This window comes from Haplochromis burtoni, unplaced genomic scaffold (genome assembly GCF_018398535.1).
Source record: "Haplochromis burtoni strain Fernald_Lab_line unplaced genomic scaffold, NCSU_Asbu1 Contig_455, whole genome shotgun sequence".
NCBI classification, from domain to species: domain Eukaryota; kingdom Metazoa; phylum Chordata; class Actinopteri; order Cichliformes; family Cichlidae; genus Haplochromis; species Haplochromis burtoni.
The window spans coordinates 108,897-128,724 of record NW_024582816.1 but is presented as its reverse complement, the minus strand read 5'-3'; the positions used below and the strand labels follow the sequence as shown (position 1 = coordinate 128,724).

General features: G+C 46.8%; 2 protein-coding genes across 4 annotated transcripts in view; one reads left to right on the top strand and one right to left on the bottom strand.

Annotated features, from left to right (window-relative positions):
* Window positions 1-3,487: 3,487 nt before the first annotated feature.
* On the bottom strand, window positions 3,488-14,523 carry dhx9 (DEAH (Asp-Glu-Ala-His) box helicase 9). Of its 3 annotated transcripts, XM_005945780.3 has the most exons (28): window positions 14,397-14,523; window positions 13,487-13,641; window positions 13,272-13,412; window positions 13,053-13,161; window positions 12,758-12,924; window positions 12,245-12,393; window positions 10,274-10,320; window positions 9,854-9,990; window positions 9,684-9,773; window positions 9,246-9,407; window positions 8,918-8,995; window positions 8,654-8,845; window positions 8,321-8,462; window positions 8,115-8,197; window positions 7,861-8,017; window positions 7,338-7,435; window positions 7,046-7,259; window positions 6,751-6,845; window positions 6,528-6,601; window positions 6,278-6,430; window positions 6,039-6,199; window positions 5,644-5,755; window positions 5,396-5,557; window positions 5,109-5,236; window positions 4,802-5,031; window positions 4,506-4,621; window positions 4,194-4,394; window positions 3,488-3,956 (listed from the first exon to the last, which is right to left on the bottom strand). In XM_005945780.3, the coding sequence occupies exons 2-28, from the start codon at window positions 13,595-13,597 to the stop codon at window positions 3,650-3,652; spliced, it is 3,816 nt and encodes a 1,271-aa protein (XP_005945842.1). In that variant the 5' UTR covers window positions 13,598-13,641; window positions 14,397-14,523; the 3' UTR covers window positions 3,488-3,649. The 3 variants fall into 3 exon arrangements, with proteins under 3 accessions (XP_005945842.1, XP_005945844.1, XP_042069506.1); XM_005945782.1 differs by lacking the exons at window positions 12,758-12,924; window positions 13,053-13,161; window positions 13,272-13,412; window positions 13,487-13,641; window positions 14,397-14,523 and adding an exon at window positions 10,411-10,509; XM_042213572.1 differs by lacking the exons at window positions 12,245-12,393; window positions 12,758-12,924; window positions 13,053-13,161; ... (1 more) ...; window positions 13,487-13,641; window positions 14,397-14,523 and adding an exon at window positions 10,411-12,170.
* Window positions 14,524-18,560: 4,037 nt separating this feature from the next.
* The window catches only part of lamc2 (laminin, gamma 2), a 13,439-nt gene continuing 12,171 nt past the window's right edge, over window positions 18,561-19,828 (top strand). The window contains exon 1 of the mRNA XM_005945779.3: window positions 18,561-18,758. Within this exon, the coding sequence (XP_005945841.1) occupies window positions 18,683-18,758 (76 nt within the window). The 5' untranslated portion in view covers window positions 18,561-18,682. The remainder of the gene's footprint in view (window positions 18,759-19,828) is intronic.

Sequence of the window (19,828 nt, the reverse complement as noted above, 5' to 3'; positions counted from 1 at the left end):
GGGATGCAGGACTGGGACAGTGAAGTGTTGAAGATCTTAGTGAAGACCCCAGCCAGCTGGTCTGCACACTCAGAACGAGTTAAGATCTACCGGGCGGAGATAGAGAAGTTGGTCGACTTCAAGGTCTTCGTCGGTACCCGCGTGGCTGAGATCCACGAAGTAACTCACTCGCACACCTGGTGTTATGTGGATTCAGCCCAGAACCCCCCGGATGATATAACCCGTGGGAAGTCCCTTCCCGAGCTGACCAGACCCAACAGATGGAGTCAAGGGCCTCCTTTCCTGCTCCTAGGTCCAGAACAGTGGCCTCCAGAGCCAAGTGGCACCCTGGCTGAGCCTCCAGGCCCATCTGAGCTCCGTAAAGAGACCTTTTGTGGAGTTTCTACCACCTTTGACCCCACCACCTCGAACTTCAGCAAATATGACACCTGGACACAGCTGCTGGAAGCTGCTATTACGCAGTTGCATGGGGCGGCCAAAGGCGGTGGAACTTCATCGGCTTATGACTATATTCGAGCAGAGATGCACGTCCTGAGAGAAGCTCAACAGCTTCCCTGAGGAGTATCGACTCCTTACGCAGGGGAAATCTATCAGTCGCAGCAGTCGTTTCCTTGCACTATCCCCTGAGTTCGACCACGAGAATGAGGTCATCCGTGTAGGTGGACGTCTTCGCCGCTCTGAAGATCTCGCCTTTACCAGCTCCCATCCTTTAGTTTGGGATCCAACACATCCAGTCACCCGCCTGTTCATCCAGGACGTCGACAGTCGCCTGCGTCATCCAGGGCCAGAGAACTCCAAGCAGCTTTTGCAGCCATGACCTCTGACCTGCAGAAGCTCCTGGCTCCCCAGAAGATCGTCTTCCACTTCAATCCACCAGCGGCTCCTCATTTCGGGGGAGTGTGGGAGCGGGAGATTAGGTCTGTCAAGACGGCACTCTACACTACAGTAGGATCCCAACCCCTTCAAGAAGAGGTCCTCCGCACGGTCCTTGTGGAGGTGGAGGGCATCTTGAACTCCAAACCACTAGGTTATGTCCTGTCTGACATCAGTGATCCTGATCCAGTGACCCCCCAACTGCTTTCTGATGGGGCGGCCTGATGGAGCACTTCCTCAAGTGGCTTGCCCCAAAGAAGAGCTCCTGAGTCGCCGGAGGTGGAAGCAATCCCAGGTGCTGGCTGACCACTTCTGGTCTCGATTCATCCGTCTGTACCTTCCAAACCTGCAGCTTCGGCAGAAATGGTGGTCATCCCCCGCAGATGTCACAGAAGGTTCGGTGGTGATGATCGTAGATCCTCAGCTGCCTCGCGCTTCCTGGCTCGTGGGGCGCATCTCCAAAGTCCACCCCAGTCCCGACGGGCACATCACGTCTGCTGACATCAAGGTGAAGGACTGGACCTTCACCCGACCTGTGGCGAGGCTGGTGGTACTGCCTGCCCTCCCGGACGAAGACAAAGGACAATCACCGCAGGGATTGTCCAGAGAAATTTTCTGGTGGCATCAGGGTGGCAAAGAAATCAAATGGGGTGGCAAAATCGAAGCCCTTTTTTTCTTACACATATGCAGGTGGTTATATATGGTTAAAATAATCCAAATGCAGTAAGCATACACGTCATATAACTTAATTATTGTCTGTAGCCCACATAATTAAACACTTTAGTTACATAAAACGTGAGTTTTGATGCTACGTACTGTACAGCCTGTATAATAAATAAATATGTAGCCCGTATAAAATCCAGAAAGCTACACAACATGGGGCGGTTCGTTTACAAATGCAAGTCTGCTTTTTGTCAGAAAACAGTCACATTGTTACAGCTTAAATTACACAAAATGTCAGAAATCTGCACTGTCATGAACAAAAATTTAAACCTAATTTTTTCATGATTTGTTGGATTAACCCACTGAGGTCTGAAATACAACCGGCCATTTTTGACTCCTTTTGAGTTTACGTTTGTATTTCACCCTCAAATTGTTAAATTTCCCCCCGTTGCCTTGTTTGGTATCTTTTCAGCTCAACTGAATTTAGTTGTTTTGACTGACATACTGCATTAGTGTTACTGATCTGAAATCACACAAAGAACTTAAAATCCTAGTAGTATTTTTTTTACTCTAAACAAAAACCCACAGACATGTTGAGCAAATGTTTATAACTTGAAATGCAAATATAAATTGTACATTTTGTAAACATAAACAGCTATTTATCTAAAAATGCAGCCAATACACCTGCCGCTTTTTTTTTCATTTTGTATAAGAATTTAAAAATATTACTAAAACTAAAGTGAGAGAACAATCAGGTGACGACAGTATTTAGAACAAAGCCTGGCTGATATATATGATCATAACTCTGGATTTACTGGCCTGTAATTAAAATTTAAAAACTTTGAAGTCTGAACTTTCAATGTTGCTGTGTCAGCTTACATCAGTCATGTGATTTGGAGGTGCAGCGTGTCCGTGGACCACAGAGGGTTAATAACACTCACCTTCCTTCCATTTCCAGAGTGTAACATCCACCCACCTGTGTAAAAAGCGAAATTCCCATGGTGTTGTTCAGAATGTGCTCTGGCACGATCATAAGCATGGCTTGCTACTGAAAACAAGAAAAAAGCTGGTCCTGCTATGGGCTGAACCATTTGTTACTGGTGCAGGGGGGGGACACTATGCAATATATTCAGTTTTAGCATTTATATTCACTGCTAACTGTAACTACGCTCAAAATGTTAATGCTATCTTATTTTAATAAACAACACTGTCATATGCAAAACTGGGGTGGCAAGGGATCATTTTAGGGTGGCACTTGCCACCCCATGCCACCCTTCTAGATCCGCCCCTGTGCAGCTCTACTTCAATATATCAAATATTTGTGTCATTCTCAAAACTTTTGGCCATGACTGTACTGAGAAGCTACGAGAGGTGGCCAAAGAAAAGGACGGGTCTTATCCATCAGAGAAAAACCCAACATACACCCACCCCTGCCCAGCTCCTCTCAGGAGACTGAGATGAGTATGAAGATGTCTAGCACATATCAACAGCCGAGGGTCCCCGCCCACGGGGAGCTGAGGGTCCCCGCCCACGGGAAGGTGATGCCACCCCATCCAGGTCAGTCCTCCTGCAGGTGCATGGGTCTGTGGTGGGGTGATTTAATTGTGGTCAATTTTAATCTATCCTCATGTTTATTTAACAAGAAAGTATTTTTAAAATCTGTATTTTACTTTTGTACCTTCATGTATTTAAAAAAACAAAAGTATTTAGAAAAAAGAGCGCGAGACAGCGCCTCCTGCTGGGACCTCACAGCCAGAACCTTTTTAAGTTAACCTGCATTATTTAAAATAGTTTCTGCTTTTATTTTGTGGACACTCTTTAAGCAATAACTTCTGTTTGACACGAGTCCAAACTTGTGGGATTTTTAATTTTAAGTTTAAACTCAAACTAATCCTGATGAGTTGGATCTTCAGACTTTCAATATGTGAAGAGGAAGAATGAGCCAACGCGATGAAGGAACAGGACAGATTTATTGGGACGTTTTCATTCACAGACCATAAAAACAAACATCAGCAGGTTCCAGTCAAACATCGTTTTAACTGCGGCGCTCGATTTCACATTAAACGTTTACAAAATAAACGAAAGAAGAAGACGAGGCGACTGATTTTTAACGTTAGTATCCTCCTCTGTACCCGCCGCCGCCTCTGTATCCTCCACCTCCTCCTCTGTAACCACCTCCTCCTCCACCTCCGCCTCCCCTATAACCACCTCCTCCTCCACCATAACCACCGCCTCCTCTGTATCCTCCATATCCTCCACCACCCCTGTATCCCCCTCCTCCTCCATATCCTCCACCTCCTCTGTATCCCCCTCCTCCTCCTCCATATCCTCCCCTGTAGCCTCCTCCTCCTTGGTAACCTCTGCCGCCGCCTCCTCCATCAAAACGTGGCATCTTCGGAGGTCGTGGACCGTCTCCCATCCTGCACAGACACACAAACAGAGGAGATGAGGAGATGTTTGAAGGTCTAAAGTTTGTTTTCAGAGGCGATGTGAGTAATAACAGGATGAAGCAGAGACCCAAAGAAGATCAAAACATCAAAGTTTCATCATAGAGGGAGAAAAATCTGCGATTTGAAAGGATGAACTAAAACGTTCCTTCATTCATGTGGAAAAAGGAAACAGGCAGGCTGCGTTTCCTGTCTGAGGACGTCCGTTACCTCTGGTTGGTGACCATCATGTTGAGCCTGGCCGCCGACGGTTTGGAGACGTGTCTGATGACGTTCAGGAGCCGCTCGTTGGTTTGGTCCATCTGTCTGATGTACTCCGGGTCTTTGGTCACCTCCACCACCACCGCCTCCAGGGAGGCCCGCAGAGCCAGGATGTTCCCCGCCACCTCGTGAGCAATCGTCAGTTTGATCCTGCCATCATTAAAGTGAAAGGTCACTGAGAGGAGAGCGAATCGCAGTGCCTCAGAGGAAACAGGAAGTGAGTGAGAGTGCTGACGAGCTGCAGGTCGGTCGCTCACTCACCAGTCGTCGAGCTCCACGATCTCTCCGTTCGAGGTCACCTTCTTGCAGGCGAACAGCAGCAGCTGCAGAGGACTGACCAGAGTCATCGCTTTAGCCGAGATCGCTCTGGTTCGGATCTGAAAACAGAAACGTCCCCACCCGAGAGAAATGTTGGCTGTGATGCTGCGAGGGCCGTAAATTCATCTAAATATTTATTTAGTGAGAAAACCTACAGAAAAAACCACCTGCTGTTGTTAATTTACACAGCAGCAATAATATTCATGTTAAAAGGTGAACGTGGCAGTTTTGGGTTTCACCTTCTCGCCGAAGACGAAGAATGGCGACGGGTAGATCATGTCGTGGCTGCTGAAGGGACAGTTGACGGAGGATTTGTGGATGAGGGCGTTGCGCCCCTCGGTGGTCAGGATCTTCCTCTTCTCTTTGTGGTAGCAGACGTTGGGGTACGAGCCGAAGGTCAGCAGAGAGACCACCACGTCCAGGTTGTTGTCCGGCCCCACCGTGTTGAACATCTGCGTCATGAGACACTCTGAGGGAAACGAAAGTGCAGGTGAGCTCCCGGCCCGTTCAATCAGCTTTGTGTGTCAGGATGGTGCGTTCGGGTACCTTCAGGAAATCCAGAGTTCACCAGGATCTCCTTCAGCTGGACTTTGGCCTCCCAGGTCATCCTCAGAGTCGACATGTTGAGACGTTTGTGGTCACAGAAGCGACTCTCCGCCTCCTCTCCGTTAATCCTGAGCAGAACAAGTGTTCACAAACGAGACGTTTCAGGGAGAAAACGACACCTCCTGCCACTCGTGTTGCAGAGGTCTTTTGTAACTTTACCACTCTACATGTAAAGTTTACCATTTTTCTGATTTAGCTATTCATTTTTAAGAGCACGCGGCACAGACCTGACGTCGTCCCAGGCCTGGAACACGGACAGCAGCGCCACGTGATCCGAGAAACGACTGCCAGCAAAGTTTCTGTGCACGAAGCCGAGACGCTTCCCCTCGTTGATGAAAGGCTCTGGGAAACAGGAGGCGGCCGAGATGGTGCACATCGCATCGCCGACGCTGGAGGGAAACACGAAAATGAGAATTTCATTTAAAGACGGGACGCTGAGAGAATCGGAAAATCAGCAGAGAGACGAAAAACTGACTGGAAGATGCAGCCCATGATCATCATCTTCCCCAGCCGAGGTTCGATCGGCAGCCGAGCCAGAATCCGCCCCAGAGGGGTCAGCTCGTCGTTGGAGTCCAGAGCGTCCAGCTCTGCAACAAACACGGAGATCACAGTGAAAATAATTCATGTGGAAACTGACGGCAAAAACAGGATCTTCAAAAACAAAACATGTCAACTTTATGAAGTACAGACAAGAATCAGACCAAAGGGCAGAGAACCCCAACACAGGCATAAAACAGGCCACAGCAGGGCTGATCATTTAAAATCTATAAAGCAGAGCGTCAGATCTGTGAGAGGACAAACCAAGACACACAGAACTAAGTTCCCAGCAGCCCCGATAGTCCGTTTCCCTTCAGACCAGGCCTTTCGTACCTTTCAAGGTGTGTTCGGCCTCAATGACGGCGTCCAGTGGCGGTGGCTCGATAGCCTTAGACAGGAAGTGGCCGATGCCTCCGAGTCTCAGCAGTTTGATGCTCAGGGCGATTTCATGCAGCGGAGTTCTGAAGATCTCTGGAGTCATGTGAGTCTCCAACCTGCACAGCCACACAGAGACACATGTTAACACCCAAACGCTGCAGCCCGCGGCGTGCCGGAGGATCAACGCGCCTTACTTGTCGAATCGAGCGCGGCTGCAGAGGTGGAAGCAGAACCCCGGTCGGACTCTGCCGGCTCGACCTTTCCTCTGCTCCAGGTTGGTCTTGGAGGCCCAGACGGTGGCGTAGTTGGTCATATTATTGTGGGAGGTGAACAGCTTCACTTTCTGCCTGTTAGCACAGCAAACAGTGCGACCTTTAACCCCTAACCCGCTCAGACGCTGACCTCAGGAAGAGAAACTACACCCGTGAGCGCAGCGACACTTACTTGCAGGAGTCGATGACGTAGACGACATCGTTGATGGTGATGCTCGTCTCGGCGATGTTGGTGGACAGGATGACCTGAAACGTCAGCGTGTGGTTCAGACATGCTCAGTGCATGTAGCACATATCAGACACACTTCATCTCATCCACGTCGGTCATCGTTGAAGCGGTTTGAATTCCACAAGTTACATTTAGGATGAAGCTTTTATGCATTCCTGTCACTGACCTTTCTGATGTCATCAGGAACCGGTTCAAACACCCTCCTCTGCTCCTCTCGAGGTATCTGAGAGTGCAGCGGCAGGATTCGGTACCGGTTGCTTCCTGAAAAGCACAGCATACCAGATTTTTCACAGTGCTCTCGCACGATGAGCAACAACGCTACACAACACCAGCTAAAAACCAAGATCCAAGAAGTCTGCTGCTTTCCACTGCAGTGTCAGGGGGAGTGTTTCGGTCAACAGTCCCCACAGCAGTGACTCTCCACTTAAGGTGTTATTGGTATTGTGTGGTGTGACGCGTACCGAAGTGTGGGTTGCTCTCCAGGTGTCTCTGCATGGAGTAGATGAGGTTCCAGCCGGGCAGGAAGACGAGCACGGCGCCGGCCACCTGCAGCGTCTCGATGTACTTCAGAAGCGCCTCCACCAGCTCGAAGGACGTTTCCTTCTCATTGATCTGAGACATCGAATGCTTCGTCTCCGGCGTATACTCCGGCCCGCAGATCACATTACAGTTAGTCTGGGGAGAAACGTTTTGCAATCACATGTAATTCTGACGTTCGTCACAGTGCAGAAGAATTTTAAAAACGTTTCTCACGTCGTCGTCTCCTCCCTCCTCGTCTTTGTCTTTCTTCTTTCGGTCCATCGGTGGAGGCACAAACTTTGTCATCTGGATGGAGTCCTCCAGGAAATACTCTGAAAACAAGGAAGAGGTTTTTTCAAACCTGCTGATATAACAATAACTGTTTACCACACTGATTATTGGCTTAAACAGTTTAGGGCAGGGGACCTCCAGGCCTCGAGGGCCGGTGTCCTGCAGGTTTAAGATGTCCTTCATCCAACACAGCTGATTTAAATGGCTAAATGACCTCCTCAACATGTCCTGAAGTTCTCCAGAGGCCTGGTCATCAACTCATCATTTGATTCAGGTGTGTTGACCCAGGGTGAGATCTAAAACCTGCAGGACGCACCGCGCTCACCATTACACCCAAACCTCCCGGCTAACGGGTCACCAAACACTTGTATGAGTGCTTATCCTCAGTTTATATTACAGGAAAGTCCACAGACAATCATCATTTTAATGTTTCCACACACAGGTGAGGCCGGTGAGTCGGAGGTACCTTGGACAGGGAAGGTGCGTCCAAACACCTCAATGACGGGGCAGCTGAAGAAGTACTCTCTGAACATGGTGGTGTCGATGGTGGCCGACATGAGGATGATGCGCACGTCCGGGTATGCCTGGACCACGTCTCTGAGGACCACCATGAGGAAGTCCGTCTGCACGGACACACAGAGGGTCAGACACATGGACAGAAGCCCCCGGGGTGTTTTTGGCTCAGTGAGTCCCTAAAAATCAGCGAACAAACAAACTCACGTTGATGTCTCTCTCGTGGATCTCATCGACGATGACGTGACTGATGCCTCTGATTCCTGCTTCCAGTTTCCGCAGAAGAACACCTGAAACACAAAAAACACTCAGATCTACACGGCCGGACCGCCAAATCGCTTCCCCCGCCCAGCGAAGTAACCACGGCTTCGCTGCTTAGTTGCTGAGGCAACTAAGCAGTATGGTTTCCATACCGACGGTGCAGAAGAGGATGCTGGCGTGGGGTCGAGGCAGGACGGACTCAAATCGGACACTGTAGCCACAGCTTTTCCCAAGATCCTCTGCTCTCTCAAAGGCGACCCTCTCAGCCACGGACACGGCGCTGATCCTTCTGGGCTGCAGAGAAGAAGAAGGTCAGGGCTGCTGTGCGGAGGTTTACGGAGCACACGGAGCTCAAACATGGATCAGACCTCAAACTGCAATGAAGTGAGCTTAAAGCCGCTTAATGTTTGCTTGGTCAGCAATACAGAAGACAGGCTGTAAGCTCTCAGGTAAACGAGGCGGGTGAAAGGACGCCTCGGCGTTACCTGCGTGACCACGATGTTGCAGTCCGATGCTCGGCCCCCCTTGATGAAGCGGTCCAGGATGTACTGAGGGACCTGAGTGGTTTTACCGCAGCCCGTCGCTCCTCTGATGATCACCACAGGGCTTTTGTCGATGGCCGCCATGATCTCTTCCTCAAACTGTTTGACGGGCAGCTGCTCGCGCTCCATCAGGATCTGAACGACAGCATCGTTTAAGTCTCACGGCACGCTTTCATCAACGCAGACGTAAAGGTAAAGGAGACAGACCTTCTGCAGGTTTTCATCATGCTCCAGCTGGTACTGCAGCTCGTCGTGCAGGTCGCCGCTGATCTGCTCCGGAGGGCACTGAAGGGGTTAGAACGGGGTCTTTACAGAAGGCTTTCACCACGACTCGCTCCGATTTAGAAATCAGAGTTTTGTCAGGAAAACAAAGCACAGAGGGAAGAGCTGCACGACTCTGATGACTGTAAGACACCGAGTGTCTGCACAGCCTGTGGGACTCGAATTAATAACATGATTTCTGAATACCTGCTAATAAAGATCAACGAGCCACAAACTGATCCTACTTTAGGGTTTCAGGGTTCGTGAGACTCACGTAGGCCAGCGGCCCCTCGTCGATGTTGCTGCTGGTCCAGGGGTTCCAGTTGACCTGAGGAGGCGACCAGGGGACGACTCCGGCTCCGGTCTGCCTCTGTGATGGCTCGAAGTACGCCAGCTTCCCCTGAACCAGAGACACCGGGCTGCTGGGGTCTGCAGGCTGGAACATAAAAACCTTCATGTTACTGAATCGAATGTAAAGGCTCCGTTTATTCTGACGATGACAGTTTGCTTTGAAGAGCATCACCACATCACATCTGCAGTCCGGTGCACTGAAGAGTGTTTCACCGGTTTCATGCGTACGTCCACGAACATCAGCGCGACAGACTTCAGATTCGTCACAGCACACTGCTTTATTTGCTACGTGCTGCCTTTGAAGGGCGGGTTCGATTGACAGACACTGAACAGCGAGTGCAAACGCTTTCATGCGACTCACCGGTGGGGGGACGCTGACTCCGAGCTCCTGGACCACACAGGCCAGCTGCTGCTGTAGGTCTGGGGACACGTTGACCTCAAACGCCTCCAACTGTGCCAAAATAACAAAATCCTGTTTTAAAAACGAGCTGCGTGATGTGTCGTTCAGTCTCTGCCTGTTTTTAAACGTACAGTTTCTCCCTCCTTCTTCTTGGTGACCCCGGAGTACGCCTCGATGACTCCCAGGTGATACAGCTGTCGCACCAGAGACAGAGCGCACGATTGAGCCGCCAGCTTCTTGTTGGAGCCGTGCTCTCGAGCCGTGATCCCTGCAGAGCAAACCCAGCGACGTTTGACTCACACGAACAACAGAAAGCAACTGGTGTTTCATGGTTTCTGATCACATTTATCACAATTTCTGTAACTTTTCCATCCAGTGTTAATCCGAGAACAGGTCACTAAAAATCGAATTCTTCTCGGGCACGCTCGCACAGAGTCCGGTGTGGTTGCCATTTTGGTTTGTAGCTCTCTCTGCGTCCTGTTCTGACCTCTTTCACTGCTGATCATCTAAAACAACTTCAGCATTTAATAGGAAATGTTCTGGAGTCTTACTTCTGCCGAGCTGCTTCACAAAAAGCTGCATCTCTGCTATGAAGCTCCTGCAGACACAAAGACAAACGTCACGGCTTCACTCCTTGTTTCTAGAACAAAAGCATCAAACTGCACGTAGACTTAGGAGCTGAACTCACCTGCTGCACTCTCAGGAGGAAGCCTGCATGTTTTTCTGCCAGACTTTGGGATTTTTAAAGACCAATCAACAGCTTTGATTCTCCTGGCTGCGCTCTGCCCTGCGGTGAACAGCGACACCAGAAATCACAACCAGACTCCACCAAGCCCTGAGCTGCACCCATGGGACAGCTTTAGTGCACCTAAACACTGTCCCATGTCTTCCTTTGGTGTGGTTGTGAGTTCTGGCATCACCTCGGTGTTCTTTGATGGAGCAGGAAACTCACTCCAGCCTCTGAAAGTAACCTCCTGCCCAATTCACCAGCTGACATTTATCACAGCTCATTTCTCACATTACAACAATTCATCAACTCAAACCAGTCTGGGTTTGTCGGGCTCAGGTTCTAGTTATTCTAGTTGTTCTTGTTTCAGTGCGAGTTAGTTGTCTGCGCTCAGTTCGAACAGTGAGAGCTCTCTGGTGTAGCCGACACACTCTGGAGGTCTCTGGGTTTACAGCAAGTCCAGCAGAAAAACACACAGGAACGTCCTGAACATCAACCACCAACCAACACACGTCAGCTCTGCAGCGCGACACACACCAGCTGGGTCGTATTCAGGCTACTGTCACACATTTATGTGCACGAAGACAAAGAAGACGTGTTTACAGGTGTCTGGGAATACGATGATAGCTGAGCTGAGACCCAGCTGGTGCGTGCTGAAAGAGAATATAACCTTTAAGAATTTCATTCAACGAGGAAAATAACAGGAGAACTGAGACGGCAGCAGGAATAAAGAGAAAGATGTAAAAAGATCAAAAGGAAGCAGGAGATGAAAACGAGGAAACAGAAAGAAACAGCAGCAGAAGAAGGGGAGGACATAAAATCAACACGTCCTGTAAAACCCTCGCGCTGCTCTTTGGAGGAAATTATTTTAGAATAATCAGAAATTCCAAGTCTCGTTTTACATAAACTGGCAATTTTTTTATTTTTTTTTACAAAGAAGATTCAATTCAATTTTATTTATAAAGCGCCAAATGACAACAACAGTCGGCTCAAGGCGCTTCTGAGCGTTACCACCCGTCACTTCAGGCACAGCGCTCGCTCTCCGGGCGGAGCTTCGATTATTTGTGCCGAAGCCCCGCCCCCACCCTTTTGATCAACACTTTCAGCTTACACCCTCACACGTCTCCTGCACATGCACAAAGTTCCACAACAGCTCAGTCCAGAGATGCCACCATCTCTGACTCCTCCCACAACGCTGAAGAAACGCCATGTTAAGTTCATTCGTCGCCATCTTTACTGAGAAAACAACTAAAGCTGTTGTAAAGCTTTGCCGTAGCTCAGGCCAAAAATATGATTAGTTCGTGTTTCCCAGTCTGGTTGCCGAGCGGCTCTTTGGGGGCGGGGCCAATCTTTGCCATTATTGTATTTTCCAATGGATTTGATACATTTATGTAGAATCTGTGAGCTGAATGACTAAAATAAGCAGCGTTTATCAGAACGTATCAGTACAATCAGAAGCTGAATGTCTGAACATGCAAAATAAAACAGGTGTGTGGCTGAAGGTCGGCAGTGAACTCCAAACCAAATCCAAACTGAAGGGAAACAAAAGACAAACACTTCCAGCAGAGATTCAATCAATTCTCTTCAAATGGAGAAATCAAGTCCTTTGGTCAAAATCAGTTGCTTTTAGGAAATACTTCTGATTTTTCTTCAGCTAAAGAGAATTATTAAGCAGCTGAAGCTCATTAAAATCACAGACACACCATCAGCGTTTGTTTTGGCTCCAGCTGTGACCCCTCAGACTGGATCTGGTTTAGAATTTCCAGCCGGTCTAAAAAGCTCTGAGATTCCAGACCTGTTGTGGTCCGGTCCCACTTGGCTGTATTTATACTCGGCACTGGTTTTCTCCTTCTGGAAGAACTGGTTCAGACGGGCCTTGGCGTTCTCCAGAGTCCAGTTTCCGTGAAGGTTAGCGTTCAGATCCACTTCCTCCGACTCCAGAGTCTGCAAACAAAAACACAGGCGGGAGTTCGTTTAGCGAGGGAGAGAAATGAAACCTGAAGAAAAATAAGGGAACTCATTCTGGTTCTAATGATGCATCTGCATATTATTAATGGCCAAAGTTTAAAAATAGAAGTAGAAACGTATTTCCCGAGTGCCAGTTTTCTTCATGAAAGCAGAGTCCTCGGAGTGAAAACTTGGCTGGTTGTTCCAAGTTTAGTAAATCTGTCCAAGGTTCTGGTTCAGATTTGAGCTTTAGGGGGACGACTGTAACTTAGGAGCAGCTTACTTCCTGTTAAGGAGCTTAATGTTAACATCACCATCACCAATGCTTTTCACTGCACTGTAATTTGGAATTATCTTGTACCGCCTGCGCTTCCTGTTCGTCTCTCTTGGCGTAATACTCCTTCAGGTTGGCTCCTCGGTCCCACTGAGCTCCTCCGTCACTTCCTCCTCTGCCCCAACCCGAGTTTCCTGCTCCTGCGTAACCCAGTCCGGTCACTCCTGGAACCGGCCCACTGACGCTGCTGTCCCCTGAGAACAATAAAGAAGCAGAAAGAAGCCGGCTGAATATCTGAACCCGTTTAATCCGACCCGCCTCACCACATTAAAGTAAGAACTTGTGATGTTTGGAGTCGTTAAAGCCACCATGCTGCCGGTACCTTGCTCAGCTTTCACTACCAGGTGAGGTGGTAGAGGACCGCTAGAAGGGAGGTTTCCAAAGCCGGCATCTGCAGCTGCATCAGGTTGATCTGCGATGGGAGCGCTCGCCTGAAGGCAGAAAACGTACTTACTCATTTAAAAAAGACAAAGTGAGAGAAACGATCAGTTTTTATCTCTACAGAAAAAAACAGAAGGAAAAACAGGAACGGCTTCCTGACCCCGAGGGCCGGGACCTCTGCTGCGTTCATCTCTCCGATTCGGACCAGATAGTTGACAAAATCGCGGGCGGCGTTGGTCTGCGCGTCCTTCTTATTGGTGGAGTTTCCCATCCCAATGTAGTTGAAGCTATCGACTCGGACCTGCAGGGAGTACGGTGTAAGGTTAACAAAAACCTCACCGAGTGAAACCCCCTGATGTCAGAATGAACGCTCACCTCACACATAAACTTCTGCCTGTTTTTGTTTCCCGCTGCTCGGATGTCGTAGTTTGGAGTCAGCTTCTTTTTCCCACACCAGGCGTACAGGAAGTTCTTGATGTCCGCCATGGTGGACTGACAGGAGGGTCCTTCTCTTCCGTGGACCAGTTAATCTGAGAAACAAACTGCTGTCAAACTCCTTGATATTTAGCTTAGATCTGGCACTTACTGTGAATCATTTGGTTTGGAGTCACAGAGGGATGAAAGTCAGTAAATGTTGCTGAACTGAGGACGGATAATATCGCATCTAAGAAATTACTGCAATAACTAACTGGCCAAACTCTGGTAGAAGCCTTGCTGCTGTCTGCTTACCACCTTTTAAGATGAACTTTGGTCTTGCCTGAACACAAACGGGTCTTTGATAGTGACTCACTTATGTAAACATGGCTGTACGGATCACTTTACTCAACATAAATATGCAAATTAAATGAAGTAACTCAAACCCAGTCTTGATGGATGCATTTACTGCCCACCGCTAGGATAAATCCCGCTGTCTGCGGTGATTCTGGATACAAACGATAACAGCGTCATTAGCACAGCGGGTTGTTTTTACTGTGGGCTGGATTTCATAAAACACTGTTAGCATTCATTAGATTCAACTCTGTAATGTTTGGCTAGCATTTAACATTAGCCTCAAAGTGTAAAATTTAATTGATGACTTATAATCACGAATTTAAGTCACTTATCTTTAAACTTTCAGTACAATTTATATAAAAAATTGTTTCTGATAAATGCGTGACTGCAGGCTAACGTTAGGCCCCTGCTAGCTACTTATCACCGGAAGTTCAACTCACATCGCGTCGCAAAAAAATATGATTAAATTAAGAACAAAATGCGGGGGAAAATAATCCGAAGTATTTGTACTTACAGCCAGGGCAGAAAATTGAAAAGCTGCTCCACACTTCAGCAGCTAAGCGCCGGCAGACTATCAGCGTTGGCTTCCTCCGGTTACGCTTCACTTTCGGTTAAAAATAAACGTAACTCCCGGTGCTTCAGCGCCCCCTCAGGCCGGAGGGAGAATCGGCCTCCATCAAGTTCTGTTTCTTCTTCTTCTTTTTTTACTATCTTTTTTTGCCTTTATGGTTCTAACACAGTGGAGAGAATACATGGAAGCTGTGCTCCATGTTCCTCTTTTCATGAACACTTTGGTCAGTCATCTTTACACCAGCAAAACAGATTTGAGCTCCATAGTTATAAATGCCTGTTAAGTATAAATGATTCAACCTGCCAACACGGACGATGATGCAGTTCTACACTGCAATCATCGAGTCCATCCTCACCTCCTCCATCACCGTGTGGTACGCTGGAGCCACTATCAGGGACAAACAGAGACTGCAGCGTGTTGTGCGCTCTGCTGAGAAGGTGATTGGCTGCAGACTCCCATCTCTGCAGGACCTGTACACCTCCAGGACACTGCGGCGTGCAGCTCGGATCTCAGCTGACCCTTCTCACCCTGGACACAGTCTGTTTGACCTGCTCCCCTCAGGCAGGAGGCTCCGGTCCATTCGCACCAGAACCTCTCGCCATAAGAACAGTTTCTTCCCCTCTGCTGTTGGACACATGAACAATAACCGTATGACTGTTCCCACCACTAACACATGACCCTACGCTGTGTCACTGCATCATTCCATGTTTGGCACCGATCACCACCTGCACTCATGTATATATCTTTCTACGTAGCACTCATAAGTCTTATTCTCATGTATATATCTCATGTATATCTCATGCACATATCTTTCTTTCTACATAGCACTTTAATTCTTATTGTTTGCACTGAAGCACCGCAGCAATTTCCTAATGTTGTAAACCTCAACATCTGGCAATAAACCCCCATTCTGATTCTGATTCTGATCAAAACAGTGAAAGTTTTAAAGCCAGGCCATTATAAACCTTTAGTTTATATTTAGTATAAGTATTAGAAAAGTATAAAAGAACAGAATAGAATAAAAAATAGAACAAAATAGATAAAATATACCGAATTGATATTTTTTTGTATTCAGGCATTAACTCCCGTGAAACCAGCTGATCTGGAGTGTTTTAAAGATGATGTTTCTTGTACATTACAGACTTTAAATAAAACTTCTGTCATCCATCAGTCTGTGTTAACCTGAGCTCCTCTCCTGAAGGCACCAGATATTTAACCTGAAGGACCTGAAGGACCGAGCTCAATAAGATTTATAGATCACGTGAAAACAATAGTAGAAAATGATCTAACAGCCCTACCTGCATCTCTTAGAGTGTTTTATGTTCTTTTTTTGAGGAAACAAATGGATTTTCAGTGGGAACTTGATTTAATTTAGGGCATCTGAGGCAGAAAAAGAGGAAACTAAAATAGTATTTTCACATCGTAAAGACAAAACTGAGTCATTTGGTTCAGGACATTGAAACTTTCTGTATTTAACTACAGAAATTGTAGCTGTTCAAACATTAACAGCAAAGCAACAAACGGCGTGATCACATCTGATGATTAATTTGTTCCAACAGAAGAGACTTCACAGTTTCTAATAATAATATTTAGAGTATTTGCTTTAAACCAGGAGATTCTTTAACTGAGTTCAGCTTCTTGTTTAGATTTTTTAACCAGCGCTGAAATCAAACCAGAAAGTTTTGCAATTTCTTCACAAACTTGGCGATAAAATCTGCACTGAAGATTTATTATGACTCAATAAACTAAATGTGTGTGTGTTAAGGTGTGTTGGTACGGCAACACAGTCAGACTGGGTGCGACTCTGTGTGTAAGCAGGCAGGGTGTGTGTGATGGATCATAATGTGTGTGTGAGTAAGTGTGTGTCTGAGGCTCAGGGTGTGTCTGCTGGCTCACCTGCAGCCTCAGGACACATCTTACACATGGAAACTACCTGAGCAGCAGGAGGAGGAGAAAACGTGCCTGCAGGCGAGAGTCAGGGCTCCACAACACAAAACACTGTGTTTGCTCCAAACTCAGCAGGAGGTGAAATGTGCTTTCATCTGTGGCGACTGCAAATAAACGTCTGTGGCTGTCTTTGGTTTTTGAATAAAACTCTAACCCCGAGCACATCCTGAACCTTTTATATCTCCCTGAACGCACCGCGGCGATAATAACTACAGTAAACAGTTTAATTAAAAGGAAAGAACAAAAAATATTTTTCCTCTTGGAAAAATCTCGATTCCTCATCAGAACTATTCCACAACTTTGATAGATGACCTCATATTTACTGTTTCAAACATACTTTAAACAGTAAATATTTAATATTAGTACTCAGATTTTCTTTAATGTGATATCTTTCATATATTATATAGAATTAATTTTATACATATTTGTATGTGCTTTATGTAAGCTTCCCACATGGTTTAACATGAATTATCACATTTAAGTTATGCTAAGCTTTAACATAAACTTTGTAAAGTTGTATTAAAAATATTCAAATTCCTTATATAATCCCAACTAGTCTTTTAACTAACTGATCACAATGATTATAGTAATAAAGAGATGTTACAAACTGGATCTGCTGGAGCCACTTGACTGCACCTAGTGCTCCGGTTACCACGGGGACCACCGTTACCTTCACCCTCCACATCCTCTCGAGCTCTTCTCTGAGCCCTTGGTATTTCTCCAGCTTCTCGTGTTCCTTCTTCCTGATATTGCTGTCATTCGGAACCGCTACATCGATCACTACGGCCGTCTTCTTCTGTTTGTCTACCACCACTATGTCCGGTTGGTTAGCCACCACCATTTTGTCCGTCTGTATCTGGAAGTCCCACAGGATCTTAGCTCGGTCATTCTCCACCACCCTTGGGGGCATCTCCCATTTTGACCTCGGGACTTCCAGGTTATACTCGGCACAGATGTTCCTGTACACTATGCCGGCCACTTGGTTATGGCGTTCCATGTATGCCTTGCCTGCTAGCATCTTGCACCCTGCTGTTATGTGCTGGATTGTCTCTGGAGCATCTTTACACAGCCTGCACCTGGGGTCTTGCCTGGTGTGATAGACCCCAGCCTCTATGGATCTTGTGCTCAGAGCTTGTTCTTGTGCTGCCATGATTAGTGCCTCTGTGCTGTCTTTCAGTCCAGCTTTGTCCAGCCACTGGTAGGATTTCTGGATATCAGCCACCTCCTCTATCTGCCGGTGGTACATACCGTAAAACGCGCATTAATCCAAGCACAATGGAACGATTTATTTTAAGTTCAGAAACTAAAGGTCAAAATTCAATAAATGATCCTTGAAATAAATTAAAGAAAGTCCAGAGAGGAATCAACCAAAATAAGAAACACTGGTTAAAGCTGGTGTCTGCGTTTCACTCCCTGGTTATTAATAATAATTATAGGATCGATGTAATAATGCAGTGTTAAATGTAATGATAACAGGAATATTGCTGACTGGTGAAATCAAAAACATAAACCGGGCCTAAAACTGAGCCGTGGGGGACGCCACCTGTCTATTTTCTTCTGCTTCTGCCAGTCAGGGTCCATCCCAGCCGCAGTAGGCCGAGGCGGGGCACACCTGGACAGGTCAGTCACAGGGCTTTGTGTTTTCTCTAAGGTCCACACATTAGATTGTAAAACCCTCTGACATGACTGCTGCTGTGAATGGTCAGCTTCTGCACTGTTGCTGGTTTAATCTGAACTCTCAGCAGCTGCATGCAGAGTTCATGTTCAGGAAACATCTGTCATGTTTTCCACATCTGGAACAGAGCACAGATTCACTTCATTCACAGAAATCTGATTTTTAATTCTCCGTCCTGTGAGACGTCTTTGTGTTGTACAAATGCAAATGTGAAACCTCACAGACACACACACACACACACACACACACACACACACACAGACACACAGACACACACACACACACACACACACACACACAGACACACACACAGAACACACACACACACACACACACACACAGTTACACACACACACACACACACACACACACACACACACACACACACACACACACACACACACACACACACACACACACAGGAGCCGTCATATCCTCTGACTGACGGTGTGTGTTTTGTGAATCACACGTGAATAAGTGTGGCCTGTACGTGCAGCGTGTACGGACCTGCAGCAGGAGAGGAGTTAAAAAGCGTCACTCTGAGGAGCTGTGCAGGAGTTTTTCCATCAGCTGCAGCTTTCAGATCTGATTTCAGGATTCACACAACATGAGGAACGGATGGATTTCACTCTGCGGGCTTCTGTTTGCTGTCTGCGCCGTCCGGGCGACCTACAGATACTACTGTAAGTGGCTCGGCTTCTTCTGTTACTGCTATCAGCAAGATGCTGAAAGACATTAAGATCCGTTAACTCTCTTCTTTAAACTCTAACCAACATACCTGAGCTCAGCCTGCTAATAGCTGTGGTAATGTTTAGGAGAGGCAACAACAACGTCATGAAATCAAGACGACAAACAGGTCGGTAAGATGGGATGTTAAAAAACGACGTATTGATCCTCATTTTATAATAACAATAATCATTAAATACTGATTTGAGAGGTAGTACAGTATTTATTGCTGTGGATTTAACATGTTTGTTTTAAAGGCTCAGTCTGGTGATTTTGTTAATTATTGAAAAATGTGTTCAGCGCACAAACAAAGGAATCAAAGAAAATCACAGAGGGGAGGCAGCTGTGATATTAATGAAGTGTGTGAAGATAATATGAGATAAGACTGTGAGTTATTCATATTCATGTCACTCGTGTCTGAAAGTCTGCCGGTGCAGACACGAAGCTGCTGGGACAGCTGCAGGTCAGATAAAGCTTCAGCGATGAGTCAGAGGAAACACAGCAGAGCCCAGAAGTACGATTCCTGAATCATTTTCAGTAAACTGCTCCTCAGATTTGATTAACAATAAGACACAAACAGCTGAATTAAGAAATATCACTATAAAGCTGTGACTATAAAACTGTGACTTCAGGACAAAATAAAACGTTTAAAGAAAGTAAAAGAACAACAACATGCAGCTTAACAAACCCGTTCACACAGACGAGTCAGAACAGGAAGGCTTTCTATAACTTTTCATTAGGATCATTTCATTTTTCAAATTTGTCTTAAAAGATAACAAAGACTAGCTGGTGGAAAAAGGGAGACACCCATGGGTGAGGCTCACGAGAACCTGAGCTGTCAGAGGAGAACCGCCTGCCCCTCAGGGAGAGAAATTATTATCTGCTGAACTTTTACTGATGTGCTGAAGAAAAGAATCCAGCCTCATACGCTGAGACGATAGATAGATAGATAGATAGATAGATAGATAGATAGATAGATAGATAGATAGATAGATAGATAGATAGATAGATAGATAGATAGATAGAT